General features: G+C 40.4%; 1 protein-coding gene across 1 annotated transcript in view; it reads left to right on the forward strand.

Annotated features, from left to right (window-relative positions):
• Nucleotides 1-21,689, forward strand: part of LOC134657274 (unconventional myosin-XVIIIa) — a 300,971-nt gene that overhangs the window by 134,941 nt on the left and 144,341 nt on the right. Inside the window, exons 5-11 of the mRNA XM_063512854.1 lie at nucleotides 12,914-13,096; nucleotides 13,631-13,810; nucleotides 14,422-14,546; nucleotides 16,421-16,558; nucleotides 17,408-17,551; nucleotides 18,348-18,577; nucleotides 20,291-20,432. Coding sequence (XP_063368924.1) covers nucleotides 12,914-13,096; nucleotides 13,631-13,810; nucleotides 14,422-14,546; nucleotides 16,421-16,558; nucleotides 17,408-17,551; nucleotides 18,348-18,577; nucleotides 20,291-20,432 — 1,142 coding nt within the window. The remainder of the gene's footprint in view (nucleotides 1-12,913; nucleotides 13,097-13,630; nucleotides 13,811-14,421; nucleotides 14,547-16,420; nucleotides 16,559-17,407; nucleotides 17,552-18,347; nucleotides 18,578-20,290; nucleotides 20,433-21,689) is intronic.

Here is a 21,689-nt window from a genome sequence, read left to right on the forward strand (position 1 = left end):
TATCCGATAGTCGGGTTTTCGGCACTGTATGTGTTAACACCATGTCGGTGGTGAACAAGTACCGTGTAGCTTATGAGAGGTGGCAGGTTCAGGGGTGTCAGCAACGTTGACCACCCTTTAGAAACCTAGAGGTATAAGTAGGTAACTAATACTCTTCCTTATTAATGATCGGAACAAACCTCGCGCCAGCTCTTTTGAATCTGACCTGTTAAGAGAATCTATTTTTGAAGCTAAATTTTTCAAATGTGTTTTATCTATACCTTTTGAATCCCTTACTGCATGTATTAAAAATATTTGTTTAAATTTGAACTTTAATAGCTGTCAATAGAGTCGAATATCATATCCACCATATATGGCATTGTATGCGGTAAAGGGTTAACTGGTGACGGTCCCAGGTACGACTGCGATGATATGCATACAAAATCAGAGATCACAGCGTCAGATAACACCGCGTCATTTGTATTCTCAATCTGTCACCTTCCCTTATTGGGTGTGATCCTTTTTATACAACATATATGTTGTTTTTTAACCTTTCTTATACCAAGAAGGCTGCAATCGTATGGCCTTTTGATATCTGTAGCTTGTGGACTCTTGGAAGTCCATATGTTTCAAATGCGCTTTTTCAAAGATTAAAACCTTGGTTTTTCATTTCTGTGGATTGCTCGGTAGACAACAAATTTTACTACTGATGCGTTTTTTGCAATAATATTCCTTGAACCTGCATATACTCGTAGGTTACAAATAATGGGCCGGAATGAAAGTATCATATCATATTATGCGCCTATAACTTTATTACATAAATATCTTATGCACCCCAGTAATCTTGATGTCACCTCAGCCAATGAGCGTAATGTTGTCGGTATGCCTACACCATAATACATTCTATGCACGGTGAAGATTTCCGGACTGCGACTCAACACCTCGCATGGCATTTCCGACGTACCAGACAACTTACAGTTTCCACCTCTATCTAAAGAAACTATCCCTTATCTCCTCGCGCTAAGGTTCAAAGTTGTAAACCAAGCGTTTATGCGGGCCTAAATCAGAATGTATTATTTTATGTGTTAGCTGTTCTATTTCCATGAATGGTGGATCTAAAAATGGTGGAGCTATTCTGCCGCGCGTGGTATGGAATACCGACACGTTTTCGCTTATGTTAGTGTTAACTTCTATCTCTATCTGTCTTAAGGCTTAACCTGTATGATAAAACGGAATAGTGATATGTTTTTATGATCGTCGGGCTAAGATTCTAGCGCGCATATGTATTCCAAGCGAGGTGTCAGTCAATGCGAGTCTGTATGTGCATTTATATTAGATACTATCTTTCGCTATATTCGTCTTTACTGCCTTAGATGAGGCGGTCGCTTTATACAAAATATATGGCGTATAAAAGGTCGTAAACATGTGGTAATAAATTATTGTTTTCTCTTATAAGGATATCCTGAATTTTACGGAGCAGGCACGTGGAAAGCAAAAACGTTTGATCTTCTTTGTCCAATCTGACGTTTAATTTAATTCACTGTTTTGTAGTCTGGGTCGACGATACGCAAATATGATGCTTGGTTGGATCAATTCAAAACAGAGATTCAGATCTCTGCGTTGTTAGCTTAAATATGACATATGTAAGTTGTTTCAAATTGTTTACCATGTACGGTACTATCTTGAGCCTCCTAAGGCCATAATTAGTAGATCTACCTAGCTAATATTAAAACATAATCATTAAGTGTTATATTTTATACCTATCTTACTGTACCTTGTCTTATTTACGCATCTGAAAATTTCTGTTGTCGGACAAGTTACTGTAAAGTTTTTGTTATGATAGACACTTTTATTGCTGACATAGACTTCTTTCTCAAGACTCTTCTAATGAACCAAAATTCGATGTGTTTATGATTTTCCACCGAGGAGTTCCGTTTGCTACCCTTCTGCTTACTGCATCATCAGATCAGCTCAATGTTAGCATTTTATATTGTATTGTTGTCATCGGAATTAAGTAAACACTCCAAATTCCCACTTAATCCTACCAGGAAATGGTACATAATATTTAACACTTTGCTGGACACTACTCCAGACAAATCAAAAAGTACAGTAGGATTACCCCTATAGGCGTCTAGTGTCCACCAAGGTGTTTAGTTACCTAGCTACTTATAAGATTTGAAGCACATATACAAATATTCAAATATACTTATGCAGTGAAGCTAAATAAAACTGTAGGTACAAAAGGCTATCAAACTCAGATAAACATTGATTTTTTTAACACTAGCCGTTACATACAGTTTCTCCCCATAGCCCGGGATCATGACTATCAACATTTTGACGTAACAAATGACTCAGCCGCCCCGATTTGGTCAGACCACGCCGGGTTCCCTTTTAGGCTACGCATGAGACATTAAAAGATTTCTAAATACGACTCTTAACGACCTTGTCCCTGCGGGGAAAAGCGTGTTATTATCCCCGTTATGGCTTAATCTCCAATTGTGGATGGTGATTTGGATAACTTGTTAATTATATACTAAGATATCATAAGATTGACCGGTCTTTGTTAGAGCTCATTTCGACGGTGCGAGAACTCGCATGTGAGTTTCGTTACATTGAGGTATTTGATTGGTTGGCTGAATTTGATGTAACCTCAATAGGCTGCAATGTAACGAAACTCCCATGCGAGTTCTCGCACCGTATTTCACTATGATAATTTTATTACGTCTAAAATTAACCCTCCAAGGCAAGCTTTGAGATAAATAAGGTACAAATAGTGAAATTGATCTCATAAATATGTATTTACCGCCGTAAATTACATTGACATAAGCAACACCGTTACTGAACAGACATTTATTGTCAATTTACCGCTGTTCGACGTCGTATCTATTCAAGACTTCAATGTCTTAGCACGTACACAGTAACAGCATTAGTAAACTCATTTATTGTGTATCTTTTTACATACTTAATATAATATTAAATATGTGTCAAGTCGTAATAAACAAATATATATGTTAAGTATCTATGTGTAAACAAGCTCAATGTGAAGACCAGCCACACTTACCCGTATGCCACACTTAACCGTATTGTTTAGCTATTTGTTTTCTTGTATGAAATTTTGCAAACATTTGAAACTTATGTGTAACTTATATATAACTTGGTGTGTAAACTTTCTTATAATTATAACTACGGTCACAATTATTTGTACAGGTACATCGTGGTACCACCGAGTTCATTATCAGACCGTAAAAAGTCCGCAATTAAAATACGCAACCACATCGATTTTCGGGTATAACAATCGTCACGGCGTGTGATTGATATTTACGTGAAAAGTACATTCACATTCAGTTATAACGTTTTCACATAGATAAAGCAAGCGCAGCAGCTTAGTCAAGTTGTGGCAAACTAGCAAGCGCCATCCATTGTATTGTATTGTAGTACGGGCGATTTTCCGCAACTCGACGTCCTGCGCCTATTTTGCGTGATAGGGGCTAGTCCTGCCAGCCCAGCTCCTCGAGGAATCCTACCAAACCTTTGATGTTGAGTAAGACCTCGGGGAGACCTCTCGGGGATCCGAGATGTTTTGCCCTGTATGGGGCCACTCCGCTGCATTCCAACACCACGTGAGAGGCTGTTTCTTCCTTCTCCATGCATCCACGGCATAGGGGACTGTCTGTGACACCTGTTATAAAAAGATGTTTGTTAAAAAGTCCATGGCCTGTTATGACACTGGTTACCAGCGCCATCCATTTTCGCCTTTTTAATAAATCTAAATCTATTGATAGTAAATCGATAGATTTACTATTATTGACTTACTGATCGATAGCTCGTTTACTGGTGTTCAAGGACCTATTACTTTTTTCTAGCAGGCATCCACATTTCTTGCACTGATGGTCTCCTATTTTTTTACCAAGTTCTAAAAAGGAACTAATTTTTCTACATGAGTCATAAAGTGATCACTTTTTATCGATTTGTGCTGATATTAGCAAGAAATCCCGCTCCTGATGGGTATAGGTCGTGTTAAAAAATACATAAAGAAAAGGATTTAGCGCCCTGTCCCTCAATGGATATAAAGTAACTACAATTGATGGAGTTTATGATGCTTTATTTACAGTTTACAGCCTTATGTTAACTCTTAACTTAAGAGTTAAGACTTAAGAGTCTTAACTGCAAATAAAACACGGAAGGACAGTTGCAGTTGCAATTTACGATTGCAACATTATTTATAAACATCACATTCCAAACTATACGTGTTAGGCATTAAGAACTTTATTGTACCAATATTACATTGCCTCCCATTCCCCTTACGAAACACTAATTTGAATAGTGGAAGTAACAGTAGGTATTCATATGCCTGTTGTTCGCATGGTTTATGGTGTGGTGACATTTACACTGATAAGTTACCGATAATATGTTAACATGATTCTCCAAGATAATAAGGTTGATTTTGTATAAATACCAATGTTTATACTATATAAAGTGTGGCCAATCCACTTACTCGACGGCAATTTATATTCTTAATCTATTGGTATGTTTCTATAGTTCGGTAAAGCCGACTTCTGGAACGAAATACATATTACTTGTAAGATTTCTTCTTTTCCAAACTTTAGGCTCACGTTTAATCGTTGGTCAGGTTAGGTACTCTTTTTTGTCGCCTATGAATTAAATCTCGTATTTATACTTACGACTAATTTAATCGCCGTTCTCATGAACTCAATCGAACCGATTCTAATTGCTGCAGTTGACAGCGGGCTGGTCAGATGTCACGGCAGAATCGAGACCTCAACGTCGACAGCCCACTATTAATGCCAATCACAACTTAATTCCATTGCTCACCATCGTTCGTCTCTCCAAACCAGTCTTGTGTGATCTCTGATTGTTGAGATTTGTTACAGATCACGAGACCATATTTTATATTGGTTAACTCGAGTCGAACTCTCAAGATAATACGTGGTCGGCAAAACTGACGTTAATGATAGAGATGAACAGGAAGGGCATTCCTGTTTCTGCATATGAAATTACCATACACATGCGATAACTGTAATAAACACGCGCAGTGTCACAAGGTGTTATTGTGGATGTTGAACTAGTTATATCGGTGAGGGCGCGATGTTAATAGCGTCCATTGACATGGATATCATCATATTGATTGTCGCAATATGTGGTACTAAATATATGTTGCAACGTGATTGCAACGAGAATATTTATTTGGAATTGTACCTTTCACTACGTTACGACTTACGTTAAAAACAGAAAAACATATCTGGTTTCTCTGATGGGCAGGAATAAGGGATTTATTAAAATCAACATAGAAGAATCGGCTCCCTTTAACTTTGGACACTCGTAATCACAAGACCTGGACATCGTGCTTTGATCGGACGTGAAATTTAAATAGCCTTTATTATGCTTAGTTTTTGTGGTGACGGCTTCTGACTCGTAATTCTGGGTTGCGTTTCCACTATCTAGCCTATGTGCATCACAAACTCCCGCTGAACAAAAAAAGCTGGTGTCGCAGCTTCGGGGACTACACACGCACCTTTGAATTTCTTCACAGTAAGTACTTTACTAACTAAAGTGATAGAACTTGCTAACTATGTAAACAAAAGTTGCTAGTAAATTGACATTCAGTGTCAATTTTAGTATGGCGGTTTGTTTACATAGTTAGCAAATTCTATTGAGTGACACTTTACTGAGGTGCTACTCGTAGCAAAACTACAAAGATCCTTCCTAATATCATAACTTAATTATTATACAATGAATATATTTTCGATAGGTAGCTAATAAATTTTAAGAACGTAACAACATTTTATGAAAATGCATACTTCTAGGTAATAAAATAAATAATTGTGCCTAAGGAATATGCGGCATTTAACTCTGTACCGTATATTATAATACTGTAATGTAAATATGTTTATCTGAGCCAATTATATTCCTTGTATTAAAATCAGGTTCTATCTGTGCAACTAAAATCCGGTTGTCCAACATGAGTAACGTTGATGCCGGCTAGTAAACATTCGCCACTATTGTTAAGGTAAATACTACAGGGGACTAAATTATACGCACATTCGCCGAATACCTATGCAAAACCGTTAAGATTAATTCTCTTTAACATTCAACCAGACGTGCCCTGAATTTATCGCGTTTGTTTAAATAATTTCAATTAAAATTCTGAGTGTCTAATAAATGGAAGAAGGTTGTGAAAAGGGCGAATTTGGTAAACATAGATTACCATAAACGTGTTCTACGCTAACAGATGCCCGCACTGGGTCAACCGTACGCAACATACACCTGCTATTCGGCCATACTATTAAACGTGACTGTAAAACGACATTACTATCCAAACTTCCCATCACATCCAAGTTCTAGCTGAAAATTAAACCATTTTCCCAACAACTAGAGTTCATTCTCTAGCGAAGTTTTCAAGTTTAACGAGGTTGCGAAAGTCACCGGCGGATACCCTCAAAGCGTGGGATGTATGGATAGTAACATGCATCATGTTGTAACCGGGCTGCGTTCGAAACTGTTTCCGGAGGACTAAAATTAGATATAATGTAAGTTCTACGTTCACTGCAAATAGGCTACCATTTATCTTACTTTAATGTATGGATCTCTTTTACATTAACTTCTGTGCACCCTTTTCATCTTTGGTTTTAAACTAATAGGAAATGGATTAGTTGTACTTTAAGGTTAATACTGCACACTGTTCATGTTCTGTTCTAACTTCATTAAATATTACCTACGCTGTATATGATCAAAAGAAAACATAAAAATAAAAACTTATGTATTTTGAGGTGTGGTACATAGGGTCAGAATAACAAATGTGCAAGGTACAGAAAGTTTCTAAAAGGTTGACAAAATTCTCTGACAAAGTTTGGTACATACATAAATCTAAAGTAGTGTAGTTTATCAGAATTATTAATTGTTTAGTTGTTTACTAAGTTCTAATAAGTAAATTCCTTTTTCTCTTTGCACCAATTTTACATGTCTCTGTTTGGTCCGATGGTTGACTGGTAGAGAATGCCATTAGGCATTAAGTCCGCCATTTGTAAATGTTTGTGTAATAAAGTTTAAATAAATAAATTAAGATCCATTTTAGAAATTTAAACATGTGAAACATCAGTTTGTATTTAGATGTTTTGAAAAAATTATAAATAGAAATAAGTAAGTAAACTTTAAACATGTATTCGTAACAGCTTCCAAGTGATATCGAATAAAGTACTTCGCACCAATTACGTTAGCATCAGACGCAGTAAAACGGGAACCACCCATGTAGCACAAATTGATTCGCAATTTCCCCTGACAAAGTGTCGACAGCTGACGATTTATACCGTCCGCCTATTTGGTACCGCTGACCGATGACAACTATTACCTCTGGCGTATATGGGCGATAATGCCTCCCTAGCGGTACACCGATACCATTCTGCCCCGTGGACGTATGGACGGGAGGCGGGAACCATGTTAATTATCTGGGAATATACTGATTGGGAGTAAAGATAGCTGAATTAAGGTGTGAAAGTCAAAGGTGCTTGTAGGTTGTTGTATTTGCTCGAACCTAAAACAAGGTTGTAAATGTTTGTTTTATAGCGCTATAAAGTGCGTCCTGGACGTAAGAAGATTTCCTGATTTTGTATAAGTTTTGGTCGCTTATTATATGTATTAGTAAACTATGCCTTGCTGTGCCTAAAATGTTGAATAAACCGTATGGCATTATGCAAATGTACCTACTAGATACAGAGAAATTATACTTAAATTGATTGTTATGTAAAAGATACCTTTAACAACTAAGGAAACGGAGACTGAACATCTGACAGGAGTACTTACATCATAAACATAATGGAAACCAAGATAAACTCAAGTCTACCGTATTACAACCTAATAATGTGAGCATAAGCTGCGTAAGTCACAAACGCTATCTCGCCGCAAACATCAGAATATTGATTTTACTATTACCACTTTCTAGTTACTAGCGTCCTAAGACTAATGCAAGGACACTAAGCGCGCTGTCCGATAAGGTGGTTTACGGTGTCGCCGTTCGTTGTTTACTGGCGTTCCGGGTCCCAGCTTTGTCTGATCAGCTACCGGGCTATAAAGAACTACAATAGTTCTTAGTGCGTAGCCTTAAAGACTAGCGTAGGTACGTGCGTAAGTTTATCGGCTTACACATTTGTCGAATAGTTCACATCGCAGCCGCTGTCGCTGCCTGTTTTATATTCTCTCGTTTACAAATTTTCAGTTTTGCTGGGCTCCCGTGAATTGCAACACGGATGCCGGTTTTGTTTACTTTGTGTAATATAGAATTTAATTAGGCAACAATGTTAGGTATTTTACTAGTTGATAACTGTTCCGATTTACAATGTTGTGGTACAGATATAATAATTATATTTCGCCGATTGTGATACAAATACGGATGTAATTTATGTCTTAACAGATAATTGCATTGAGTCAAGTAGCGTAGGACGGTACATGGATATGTATGTGTAATGCGAGCTTCCTCGTCCGTATGTTCGTGTGTGGGCTCACCTGTTTGTCTTTGCACTTTGTCATTCCCAACTTATCCTCGCCAAAGTATGACCTCTTGGTCATTAGCAACTATTTGAAGTCAAGACCACATTTCTACCGGGCTAGCACATGATTGGCGCGACAGTAGCTCGCGGCGAGATCGACTACCCGTCCCTCTTTTATTAACATAATAGTTAGACTATAGTCTATCTCGCCGCGGTGCTACTGGTTTGCCTAAAGCGTTTGGCAAGCATTGAGAATACGGAAAGTCATTAGCAGCACTTTTTGCAGATTACCATTTGATCTTAAGCATATGGCTTGGCTTAAATCCTATTTGTATGTAATATCACAAAAAATAAAACTACTTTTTACAAGGATAATCGTTAACGTTGATAATGCAGAAGAGTTCAAACGTCAATGCCAACCACAAACAGAAATCATATCCTGATTTTGACGAAGTTCATAAAAACTCTTAGGTTTTACGAATGAGAAAACAATATCTAACATTCTATTCGTACGTTCGTTGTAAGGAGGTATTGTATGTTATGTCACACTCAAAAGATTGCAATGTTTAGTTAAGTCGTGAAGAGCTTCCTACGCTCGTATCAACAATAGATTTAAAGAAGAAATAATCATCCACCTATGTAATTTCTTTTCTAATAATCTCTCTGAAAAAATGAGTACCTACTTTCTTTCACGTAAAATAAATAACCAGAAGATAAACACGTACGTGAACGACGCTTAAGGATCCCTACTTGGTTAAACTTAGTATAAAGCCACGGCTTGTTAGGTTCCGCTCGTTTTCAGTACACCAATAAAGCACTTAAACAAGGTGTTTTCACTTTCTATCGGAAATGACGTCACTCGATGACTAACTTTAATATTTTTAAAGCCAAGTTTAAAGAACGCCGTGGGTGTCAATTGCTGAACAAGCTTTGTCTTAAAATAATTTACTTATTGATTACCTACATGAGTTGACATTTAGAAATCGTTCTTGGAACTCTCCTGCCGGCCTATTATGGATAGCTTTATCCATCTTTATCCACGTGATAAAATAACTGTCACTGTTTAACACCGTGGGATAGAAAGTGACGGACACCGTTTTATCACGCTGTCACGTAGACAAGAACCACCATCATATCCGTACAGATCAGCATTATAACGTGAAACTCATATACTCTTACAACCTTTCTGAAAGTGTATGCTGTATAACTATCACTTCATCTGCGCCTACTAGTTGTATATCACTTAGCACTGCACGCCTTGTAATTTCAATGGGGAATGCAGTTGACTGTTGCATTTGAAAGCGGATGTACGGGCTAATAATAATCCGAAGTACTATCATTTGAGACAAGAAAATAGTGTTCACACGGTGTGAACACAACTTTACGGGTATTAGGGCCGCCGCAAACCAGCGTCCAAAGACTGGCAAAGAATACTTTAACTCACTCGTTCAAAAACAAGCTTGAAGTGCAACTTTCAGCATGGATATTTGTTGTTTCTGCTATTTCTGTTTTTAGGCGCTGAGACGTAATTGTCATGTTTTAAGCAACTTTGTAGCCTGTTTGACTAATAAGAAAGATACCTTCGAGTCAGTAATCTCGCTATATTTAACTAGCGACCCGCCCCGGCTTCGCACTGGTTAACAAATTATGCATAAACCTTCCTCTTCAATCTATCTATTAAAAAAAAAAGCGGCCAAGTGCGAGTCGGACTCGCCCATGAAGGGTTCCGTATTTAGGCGATTTATGACGTATAAAAAAACTACTTACTAGATCTCGTTCAAACCAATTTTCGGTGGAAGTTTACATGGTAATGTACATCATATATTTTTTTTAGTTTTATCATTCTCTTATTTTAGAAGTTACAGGGGGGGGACACACATTTTACCACTTTGGAAGTGTCTCTCGCGCAAACTATTCAGTTTAGAAAAAAATTATATTAGAAACCTCAATATCATTTTTGAAGACCTATACATAGATACCCCACACGTAGGGGTTTGATGAAAAAAAAATTTTGAGTTTCAGTTCGAAGTATAGGGAACCCCAAAAATTTATTGTTTTTTTTTTGTGTGAAAATCTTAATGCGGTTTACAGAATACATCTACTTACCAAGTTTCAACAGTATAGTTCTTATAGTTTCGGAGAAAAGTGGCTGTGACATACGGACGGACAGACAGACGAACAGACGGACAGACAGACAGACAGACAGACATGACGAATCTATAAGGGTTCCGTTTTTTGCCATTTGGCTACGGAACCCTAAAAACCGCATCTAAATCCGTTGCGTAGTTTTAAAGATCCAAGCATACATACAGACAGACAGACAGGGAAGCGACTTTGTTTTATACTGTAGTGATATTGCATTGATTTGTTCTTGAGCATGAAACATAAAAAAAATCAGATTGAGACATAAAGCTGTAATACTATTGACACTGCTATTGACCGATATTGCCGCCGTGAACCCGCGATTACCCGCAGACTAATCGCAACAAAATCGCATACGTACGCGCACTCTTACCGCACCGTCTCAGCTTGACAAGTTTCAGACACGACTCATGTTAATATCGCGTATAATTTGTGGACGGCGTATGGTAATGCCTCCAAATTGGCATGTTTGCTCGAAACTGATTTCGCTCGTTGCTTCTCCGAGTTCCTCCACTGAAGTGAATATTACTGGTTGGCAATTTGTCGTAAATGCTGTTGTTGAGGGCCAAATTGATTCCGCGTGGCTTGACGTAACGCGACCTTATGCTAATAGCGTTTTAACATGTAATACGTATCTTAAAGACTGAAAGTAGTTTTCCTAAAAATAATAAATAGTAAATTTTAAAGGTAGCTTCTTAATAAATAGTACATTTTAAAGGTACTGCTAGTAATTGTAGACAGAAAACTGTAACTATTAGTTGAAAAATTAAAATGCAATTAAACATAACTTACATAACTCTAAATCCGTACCGGAAAAAATCACAAGGTTTCATATTTGACGAGAGAAACAAATCCGGTACACAATTTTAACTAGGTGTGAGTAATATATGCTAACATTCCGTTTTAAATTATCATAATTGTCACTCCTTAAGGTATTCTTAGTAAGAGGTTTTCCAATAGCCGCTAAATACATATCGTTTCATAAAATCGAACTTTATTTTTTTATTTTCTATGCTGCTCTGTTCTCATTTGATAGTTCGTTGTATAAAAATGCGTGTCCGATTACCGATCACACATGTGATGCGATAGCTAATGGCCGCTAATATCACACCTTTTACGGATCGCACCGACCTTCCATTCACTCTGTTTACAGCTTATGACAGACTGCCTATGTTGCAGTACAAATAAACAGTATTGTGACTTAATACACGTGCAAACAAAACGCGCCACTTTAGGCTGCGTTTCGATCAGAAGTGTGCGAGGATGCGTTGCGAGGGAATATAATCACTTCATTTGTTTTCCTCGCTCTGCGTGCAGTGATTCTATTGGTTCTTAACACACACTTCACTAGTTGAAACGCGCCCTTAACGCACGCAGTTTAAATAGAAGTAAAAAAGTTAACGATGTGTCATTTTTGACATTTATGATACCATTTCCAACAGAATATTTGTAACTTTTACTATCATGTTTTAGAAAATAAGCACAACCCCTTTTAATGTGCGCCTCTTATCTCTATTTACCAAAATATAGACATCTTCGGTTATATGTTTGTGGACGGCACAGTACGCAGTTATACTCTTAATTGTATCATCAATTTCTCTACGTTTCTAAGCCATTGATCATCTAAATCTAAAGAAACTACTTCATTTCTTTCAAGATTCCACTATTCAATTCTGCGAGGTTTTTCTACAAGTAATTGTATAAAAGAATGATGGTCCGCAACAGCTGCTCGTTTAAACAATACTTACTGAAACCGCTACTTTCACTGTGTCTTCTATTGCGGCCATTGACGACTCTCGGCCGTTACGAGCTACGCACAATACGCACATTGCATAAGCTACGACTTCGAGGGAATTAGCGGCTGTAGGTTGAACGCGTCGGTGACCAACGATCTCCTAATCGTGCGTCGTATTGTGTTTCCTCTACTATCCTCTACTTTGAAATTCAGATGAGCTCTTACTTTTCTTTGAAGGTACTCTTACTCCCTTTGTAAACATTTCCTCCTATCTTTAAGATACATTTTGCTGAATGATGGCTCTCGTTCGGTAATTATTAAATTTTTCTATACTAATGCCAGTTATTTGTTTTCCTTTTAACAATTGCTCGACTTGGTTTAAGTGGAAGCATGATTATGTTACAATTTACAATACTTAGATTTTTAATTTACGTAAGTAGCTGAAATATTTCTAAAATCTGAAACGAAAGGCACTTGAAAACTATCCTCTTTAAGGATTGTGTATTGCGTATTATCTTTAACACAAGTTCCTAATTTATTTTTTCCTTGTTCACAGGCAAAGTCAGAAGAGCAGTTAGCATGCGAGAAGGAATGGCTGAAAGCTGGTCATATGTGGCTCGCACACCGCGGCGGGTTCACGGCCGTAGTGCGAGAAGCAGACGCCGACGCGGGCCGTGCGAGGGTGAGGGTGCTGCAGACTGGGGAGGTGCTCACCGTCGACGAGGATGACTTGGAGAAGGTACGCCCAGTAGAACTATCATTCAAAGTCTACCGGCGTGAGGGAATCATCTTCCTCGCGTTGTCCCGGCATTTTGCCACGGCTCATGGGAGCCTGGGGTCAGCTTGGCAACTAATCCCAGGAATTGGCGGGGGCACTAGTTTTTACGACAGCGACTGCCATCTGACCTTCCAACCCAGAGGGTAAACTAGGCCCTTATTGGGATTAGTCCGGTTTCCTCACGATGTTTTCCTTCACCAAATAGCGACTGGTATTGATATTTCGTACAAAAGTTCCGAAAAACTAATTGTTACGAGCCGGGGTTTGAACCCGCGACCTCTGGATTGCAAGTCGCACGCTCTTACCGCTAGGCCACCAGCGTTTCGCACAAAGTTCTTAAAGACGCGAACTGAAAGTGAACGTAGGCGGATATTGATCACAGATGATGAGGCCAGCCATGCTCCATCCTCAACTTGTTGTTTTTGTCATGAATCGTAAAATCTACTGACAGCCCATATAAATTGTATTTGCTTTATCCTTTCTTTCCTATTCCAGGCCAATCCACCCCAGATGGAGCGTTGCGAGGACATAGCCTCACTCCGCTGCTTGAACGAGTGCGGCGCGCTCAACGTTCTACGATCGCGTCACGCCGCCGGGCTGCCTCACGCCCGCGCCGGCCACGCGCTGCTCGTGCTCGGACCGCCTAAACGCAGTTCCCCCATCTATACTGAGAAGGTAACACCACCTTGGTCTTGGTCTTAAGTCAGCATAGCCTCCAATTTGGATGAGCCCTAAACGTGCTGAATGACGTTTCCTGCTTGAACGAGTGCGGCGCGCTCAACGCTCTACGGTCGCGTCACGCCGCCGGGCTGCCTCACGCCCGCGCCGGCCACGCGCTGCTCGTCCTCGGACCGCCCAAACGCAGCTCCCCCATCTATACTGAGAAGGTAAACACCTCTTGGTCATTAGTCATCATAGCCTCCAGTTTGGATGAGTCCTAAATGTGCTGAACGTCGTTTCCTGCTTGAACGGGAGCGACCCCTTATCGATAATACCGACTGAGAATCATTCTTCCATCCATCCTGATAACACGGAGATAGAATCAGATGGGAAAACTAGTCAGTCGGAGCCAAAATCTATACTTAACCTAACTTATAAACTAAAGTAGATGTTATATACGAAATAAACACAGAAGCTTTCAGTTCCCCAGGCAGAACACGAACCTTTAGCACCTTTACGTACCTACTTATCTCTCATCTTTTTATCCATTATTTGCCAGATTATCGCACTGTGATGGTCTTCCACAACAGGACCAGTAGCCTAATTTCGACTGTCGCATGTTTCAGGTAGCAGCAATGTTCCGCGGCTGCCGCGCCGACGACATGCCGCCGCACATATTCGCGGCCGCGCAGTCCGCGCACCGCTGCATGCTGGCGTCACGACGTGACCGCGCTATTGTTTTCACGGGAAGGTAAGTTCCTACCCTGGGCAAATAATAAGCTAATTAAGATATGACAAGTATGTTCAACCCTCATCTCATACATACCTCCAGTTCTCTATTAAGAAATTGCATTACTTCTTCTTCTTTGCTGGTCCCTCATGACCTACTGAGGATCGTGAACTCTTGGTTTTGCACCTCCTGTAATTTGATTATTTACTATATTTTTGCCATTAACTGGAATTCGGAATAGCTTAAATATAGAAGCAGCAAACTAAACCCTTCATTACACATTACTCTATAATTTCCCAGCAAAGCGAATAGCAGTGTAAATGTATGCACCTACAAAGCGCGTTTCTAATGCACGATTTACAACCTCGCTTTAGGACTTAATAGATAATTACTTTTGTCGTAAATTGCTACCGCGATCGTATCATAACCCGTCGGGATAATATCCTTTATTACTTACCACTTCATTGCACAAACTTAATTTAAACCTTTTTTCGTTAACTTAAAGCATATTATTGATTAGCAGCCTCGACGTAGATGCTAATCCTTCGCAGTGTACCTAAAAGGCGTTAAACTAGAAATTATAGCAGAATGTGATAACAAAATTGGCTTCATGTTGCGCATGGCCATAGATCATTGATATTCTCTGTTTATACTCCATAATTTTATAAAGTAGACCTTATTGCCAAATAATAAGGTTTGTTTTTATATGACTAGTCGATCCTGTCCTTTAAAGTATAATCATCAGTGTTAGGATAATATTTTACATATTAATAAAGCATTAAATGGTGCTCGAGTTCAAATTTCAAGGTTCCTTCTTCCATTCTATTAAATACAGTATTAAATATAATTTAGAGACGAGCAAATTTTTTATTTTATTTTCGCATTTCAAACTTGTTTCGCATGCATAAACAACCATCCAGTAGCATTTTTAGGGTTCCGTACCCAAAGGGTTAAAACGGGACCCTATTACTAAGACTCCGCTGTCCGTCCGTCCGTCCGTCCGTCCATCCGTCCGTCCGTCCGTCCATCCGTCCGTCCGTCCGTCCGTCTGTCACCACGCTGTATCTCACGAACCGTGATAGCTAGACAGTTGAAATTTTCACAGATGATGTATTTCTATAATACTAAAAACAGAATAAAAAAAAAATTAAGTGGGGCATACAACAAACGTGATTTTTGACCGAAGTTAAGCAACGTCGGGCGGGGTCAGTACTTGGATGGGTGACCGTTTTTTTGCTTGTTTTGCTCTATTTTTTGTTGATGGTGCGGAACCCTCCGTGCGCGAGTCCGACTCGCACTTGGCCGGTTTTTTCGTTATTAGATTTTCGTATGATTCGTAACTTAATATTCAATTTGTCAAAACTTATCCGTAAACAAGTTTGCCATCAATCAAAAACAAGTTATTGTTTGTTTTTATTTGCCATCGTTTTTATCATCTTAATCCATAAGTTCCATAACACATTTACTATTTATATTATGTAGAAATTTTAGAGCGCTGGCACTTTTTTGTACCCCTGGAAATGCAAGCGTCCATAGGTAACGGTAACCGCTTGCCATCAGGCGGCTATAGCCTTGTTTGACACTGTATCGTAGAGGGCAAGACCTTCACTTTAACCTACTTCACACTTTAATCGATACATTTTATATAACAGAGTCCCCCCGCCACATCTGTGTTTTGTGTTTTGTACAATAAAGAGTTTATATATACATACATACATACATACATCTGTCTGTTTGTATGTTCGCGATAAACTCGAAAACTATTGAACAGATTTTCATGCGTTTTTCACCTATCAATAGAGTGATTCTTGCCGAAGGTTTAGGTGTATAATTTGAAAAGGGTAACCAGTGCGAAGCCGTCGCTAGTTTTCTATAAAATATGTGTGTTGTTTCAGATCCGGATCAGGCAAGACATTAGCCATGCGGCATTGCATCTGGTACCTGGCGAGTGCGTATCCTGCTCAGGGCTCCAAGCTCACCCCGGAGCGATTGAGCGCCGCAATGGATATACTGCATATGTTTGGATCGTGTCGGTTAGTTCATGGATGGAGTTTTTATTTTTGTCCACAACTTTATCAGCATGCGATTCATCCAGCCCTATTTTAACTTCGTTCCCATAGTTTATTTAAATGGAAAATATATTTGTTTTTAAAACTGTCCCAAGTATTGACCAGGGCTTTTCCACTACGCCATTTAAAGTCTGACGTGATCTGTTTTGTTGTGAACATAGAATATATTGGTTGTTTTTTAACATAGTAAGAAGCGCTGGTGGGCTAGCGGTAAGAGCGTGCGACTTGCAATCCGGAGGTCGCGGGCTCAAACCCCGGCTCGTACCAATGAGTTTTTCGGAACTTATGTACGAAATATCCTTTGATATTTACCAGTCGCTTTTCGGTGAAGGAAAACATCGTGAGGAAACCGGACTAATCCCAATACGGGCCTAGTTTACCCTCTGGGTTGGAAGGTCAGATGGCAGTCGCTTTCGTAAAAACTAGTGCCCACGCCAATTACTGGGATTAGTTGCCAAGCGGACCCCAGGCTCCCATGAGCCGTGGCAAAATGCCGGGACAACGCGAGGAAGATGATGAGAATATACCCTTCGGCCGTGTACGTAACCGACCTTTCGTAACTGGTAACGAAGGAAGAAAAAATGATCTTGTATGATACTGGTTTCGAATAAAGATCATTTTTTTCTCGTACGTAATCAGTCACCATCTTTCAAAGGTGGTTCGTAACCAGTTACATAGTAAGAATTAATTTTCTTAATACGATCCTTCGCCTAGACTAAGTAAGGACTAGATTACATAACGACTGGTTGTTTTTTAACAGAGTAACTGTTTTCTATGTAAAAGTTTACTGAAATAACAATATGGTTATTGCAGCACGGGCTCCAACCCGCACGCGTCGCGCGTGGTGTCCCTGGTTTCCCTGGACTTCGAAGGTGGCGGCGCGCTGGTGTCGGCCTCCGTTCAGACCCTGCTGCCGGACCTTCGACCAGGCCGGTCCCGGCTCACCGCATTGCATACGTAAGTAACTTATGCTACCATCCACATTCGACACCGACGGCACTCATTTACTACGCCGAGAACCGCACACCATTTTTAGGGTTCCGTAACCGAAGGATGAAAACGGGACCCTATTACTAAGACTTCGCTATCCGTCCGTCCGTCTGTCACCAAGCTGTATCTCATGAACCGTGATAGCTAGACAGTTGAAATTTTCACAGATGATGTATTTTGTTGCCGCTATAACAACAAATACTAAAAAACAAAATAAATATTTAAGGGGGCTCCCATACAACAAACGTGATTTTTCTTGCCGTTTTTATAAATTATGGTACGGAACCCTTCGTGCGCGAGTCCGACTCGCACTTGGCCGGTTTTATTTTTTACCATGACCATCATTAAAATTGATAGCAATCCTTTCGAGAAAATCTCATAAAATTCTCGACAATGAAAGGTTTCTACTCACATCTCAAAATTCTCTGAAATCATTTGCGGTGTCTTGTAAAACTACATCGTATAAAATAAAATAGATAACCAGGAAACTAATCAAATTATTTTACAGTACATATGGTGCTACTTTCCCAAACTAGTGCAGGAATGAGCACTTTCCGTGCGTACCTATGTCGAAAGTTTAAAGTGCCGTATGTACTGTAAAACGTTGGACGATACGTGCGAATAGGTAATTCGCAACTCGTGTCGGTTTAAAACACTCCCTTCGGTGGTGTTTTCATTTATCGCCACTCCTTTCGAATTTTCGCACTTGTATCGTAAATAACTATTTTAGCACACACTAATTACACAATAATTATTTTTGTAGACTATTCCACGGCTGCGACGGCCGCCTCCGCCGCGAACTGCTCTTCGACCAAGCCCCCGTCAACGCTCCCAACCCGTTCCTCACGTCAAGCGAGAAAGCCGACGCGCCAGCCGACTTCTCAGCTTTGAAGGAAGCTTTCCAGTTACTGGGAGTTACTGAGCAGGAGCAGATGGCTGTCTGGAAGATACTGGCTGCTATCTGCCATCTTGGTTGGGCTGGGGTAGTTAAAGGTGAGTTTCTAACTTATTTCCGCGTCGAGCGCGAAAGCCGATGCACCAGCTGACTTCTCGGCTCTTAAGGAAGCCTTCCAGTTACTAGGAGTTACTGAGCAGGAGCAGATGGCCGTGTGGAAGATACTGGCTGCTATCTGCCATCTGGGATGGGCTGGGGTGTTAAAGGTGAGTTCTAACTTATTTCCGCGTCGAGCGCGAAAGCCGATGCACCAGCTGACTTCTCGGCTCTTAAGGAAGCCTTCCAGTTACTGGGAGTCACTGAGCAGGAGCAGATGGCCGTGTGGAAGATACTGGCCGCTATCTGCCATCTGGGATGGGCTGGGGTAGTTAAAGGTAACTAATGAAGCTTCTATATTCTCATGTTGAGCGAAAAAGCTGAAGTAACTACTGACCTCTCGGCTCTGAAGGAAGCCTTCCAATTACTGGGAGTTACTGAGCAGGAGCAGATGGCCGTGTGGATGATACTGGCTGCTATCTGCCATCTGGGATGGGCTGGGGTAGTTAAAGGGAAGTTTCTAACTTATTTCCGCGTCGAGCTGGAAAGCGGATGCACCAGCTGACTTCTCGGCTCTTAAGGAAGCCTTCCAGTTACTGGGAGTCACTGAGTAGGAGCAGATGGCCGTGTGGAAGATTCTGGCCGCTATCTGCCATCTGGGATGGGCTGGGGTAGTTAAAGGTGAGTTTCTAACTTATTTCCGCGTCGAGCTGGAAAGCGGATGCACCAGCGGACTTCTCGGCTCTGACGGAAGCCTTCCAGTTACTGGGAGTTACTGAGCAGGAGCAGATGGCTCTGTGGAAGATACTGGCTGCTATCTGCTATCTGGCGTGGGCTGGGGTAGTTAAAGGGAAGTTTCTAACTTATTTCCGCGTCGAGCTGGAAAGCGGATGCACCAGCTGACTTCTCGGCTCTTAAGGAAGCCTTCCAGTTACTGGGAGTCACTGAGTAGGAGCAGATGGCCGTGTGGAAGATTCTGGCCGCTATCTGCCATCTGGGATGGGCTGGGGTAGTTAAAGGTGAGTTTCTAACTTATTTCTGCGTCGAGCTGGAAAGCGGATGCACCAGCGGACTTCTCGGCTCTGACGGAAGCCTTCCAGTTACTGGGAGTTACTGAGCAGGAGCAGATGGCTCTGTGGAAGATACTGGCTGCTATCTGCTATCTGGCGTGGGCTGGGGTAGTTAAAGGGAAGTTTCTAACTTATTTCCGCGTCGAGCTGGAAAGCGGTTGCACCAGCTGACTTCTCGGCTCTTAAGGAAGCCTTCCAGTTACTGGGAGTTACTGAGCAGGAGCAGATGGCTCTGTGGAAGATACTGGCTGCTATCTGCCATCTGGGATGGGCTGGGGTAGTTTAAGGTAACTAATGAAGCTTCTATATTCTCATGTTGAGCGAGAAAGCTGAAGCTTATTTCAACAGCATAAGACTTTCCGGTCGGTGCTACATCTATTGTCACGTAGCAGTACTGATAGTTCCGCTACTCGATGCTAGATGCTAATAGTCATTTTGGTACTAAAACTGATGTATGGAGTGAGCACTCTATGTATTTTTTTCTCTATGATTGAACCTAGAGTTTATCAAGCGAAAGTGATATGAAATCTATTGAAGGTTTAAAATATCTGAGATTTTTATTGTGTATACTCACCCTCAGTTTATGAAACCGTTGTATTGTTAGAATTGTAAGACCAATATTAAAGTAAACTCGTCATATTCCAGCGAACTCCGGGTCCGGTATGAAGTACCAGTTCGGCAACGCGGGCCTGGCGGCGCGCGCGCTCGGCGTGACGGCTGAAGAGCTCACACGCGCCGTGTTCGTCGCCACCGGCCCCTCTTCCCCGCAGCCCAATAACAACCTCAGGTACTAAATGGGTTAACCTGTCGAATCCCACGATATGACGTCACCATAAGCGTTCTGGCTCATATATGAGCCGTGGGAGCTGACAGATTAATCAACTTTTCTTGTCACACCCCAACTAACATTAGGCGCTAAATATAAGAGGTAAAATAGGGGTCTCTATTGGTTCACATAAATTTTTTGTTCCGATTTTATCAGTCCATAACGTTTTCCATCATAATTTTTATTAGTCATATTGTCAATAGTCATAAAATTTAACAATAAAAATTGGAGTTCCGATTTTTGCAGGTCATCATTATTGTTAGTCATAAAATTTGTTACTCATAATATTCAAATTCCAGATGGTATACCATTACATAATGTTGAAGGCAATAAACTTAATTATAATAATTGTTGAAAGGTCTTTTACCGCAGGTTATAATGATAAGTAGGAGGTCACTGTTGCTTTTCATAAATATTATGTTCCGATTTTTTTTAGTCCATAACGTTTTCCATCATAATTATTATTAGTCATATTATCATTAGTTATAGAATTAAACAATACAAATTGCATTTCCGATTTTTGTAGGTCATCTTTATTGTTAGCCATAAAATTTGTTACTCATTATATTCAAAGTCTAGATGTTACTATACCATTACATAATGTTGAAGGCAAATAAACTTGCTTTATAATAATTGTTATAAGGACTTTTTTCGCAGGTTATAATCTTAGGTAGTCACGTGATTAGTTAGCTATAACATTATTATGCCTACTTGTTTACATACACGCGTTTGTTTGGCCTACTGATTTCCCCGCCAATTCTTATTTTTCATGTAGCTTATTAAGCCATTCCGTCCCGCCAACGAGTCGACGGAACCCCGCTACGCGGGGCTCCTATTTCTGCTCTAAGGGACACAAGGTAACTAACGAACCTACCTGAGAAAACAAGTTTTTTTGTTTGGCTTACTGATTTCCCCGCCAAATCTTATTTTTCATGTAGCTTATTAAGCCATTTCGTCCCGCCAACGAGTCGACGGAGCCCCGCTACGCGGGGCTCCTATTTCCGTTCTGAGGGACACAAGGTAACTAACGAACCTACCTGAGGAAACAGGTTTTTTTTGTTTGGCTTACTGATTTCCCCGCCAATTCTTATTTTTTATGTAGCTTATTAAGCCATTTCGTCCCACCAACGAGTCGACGGAGCCCCGCTGCGCGGGGCTCCTATTTCCGCTCTGAGGGACACAAGGCAACTAACGAACCTACCTGAGGAAACAGGTTTT

The sequence above is a fragment of the Cydia amplana genome, chromosome 19, assembly GCF_948474715.1.
Source record: "Cydia amplana chromosome 19, ilCydAmpl1.1, whole genome shotgun sequence".
In the NCBI taxonomy this organism is placed as follows: Eukaryota; Metazoa; Arthropoda; class Insecta; order Lepidoptera; family Tortricidae; genus Cydia; species Cydia amplana.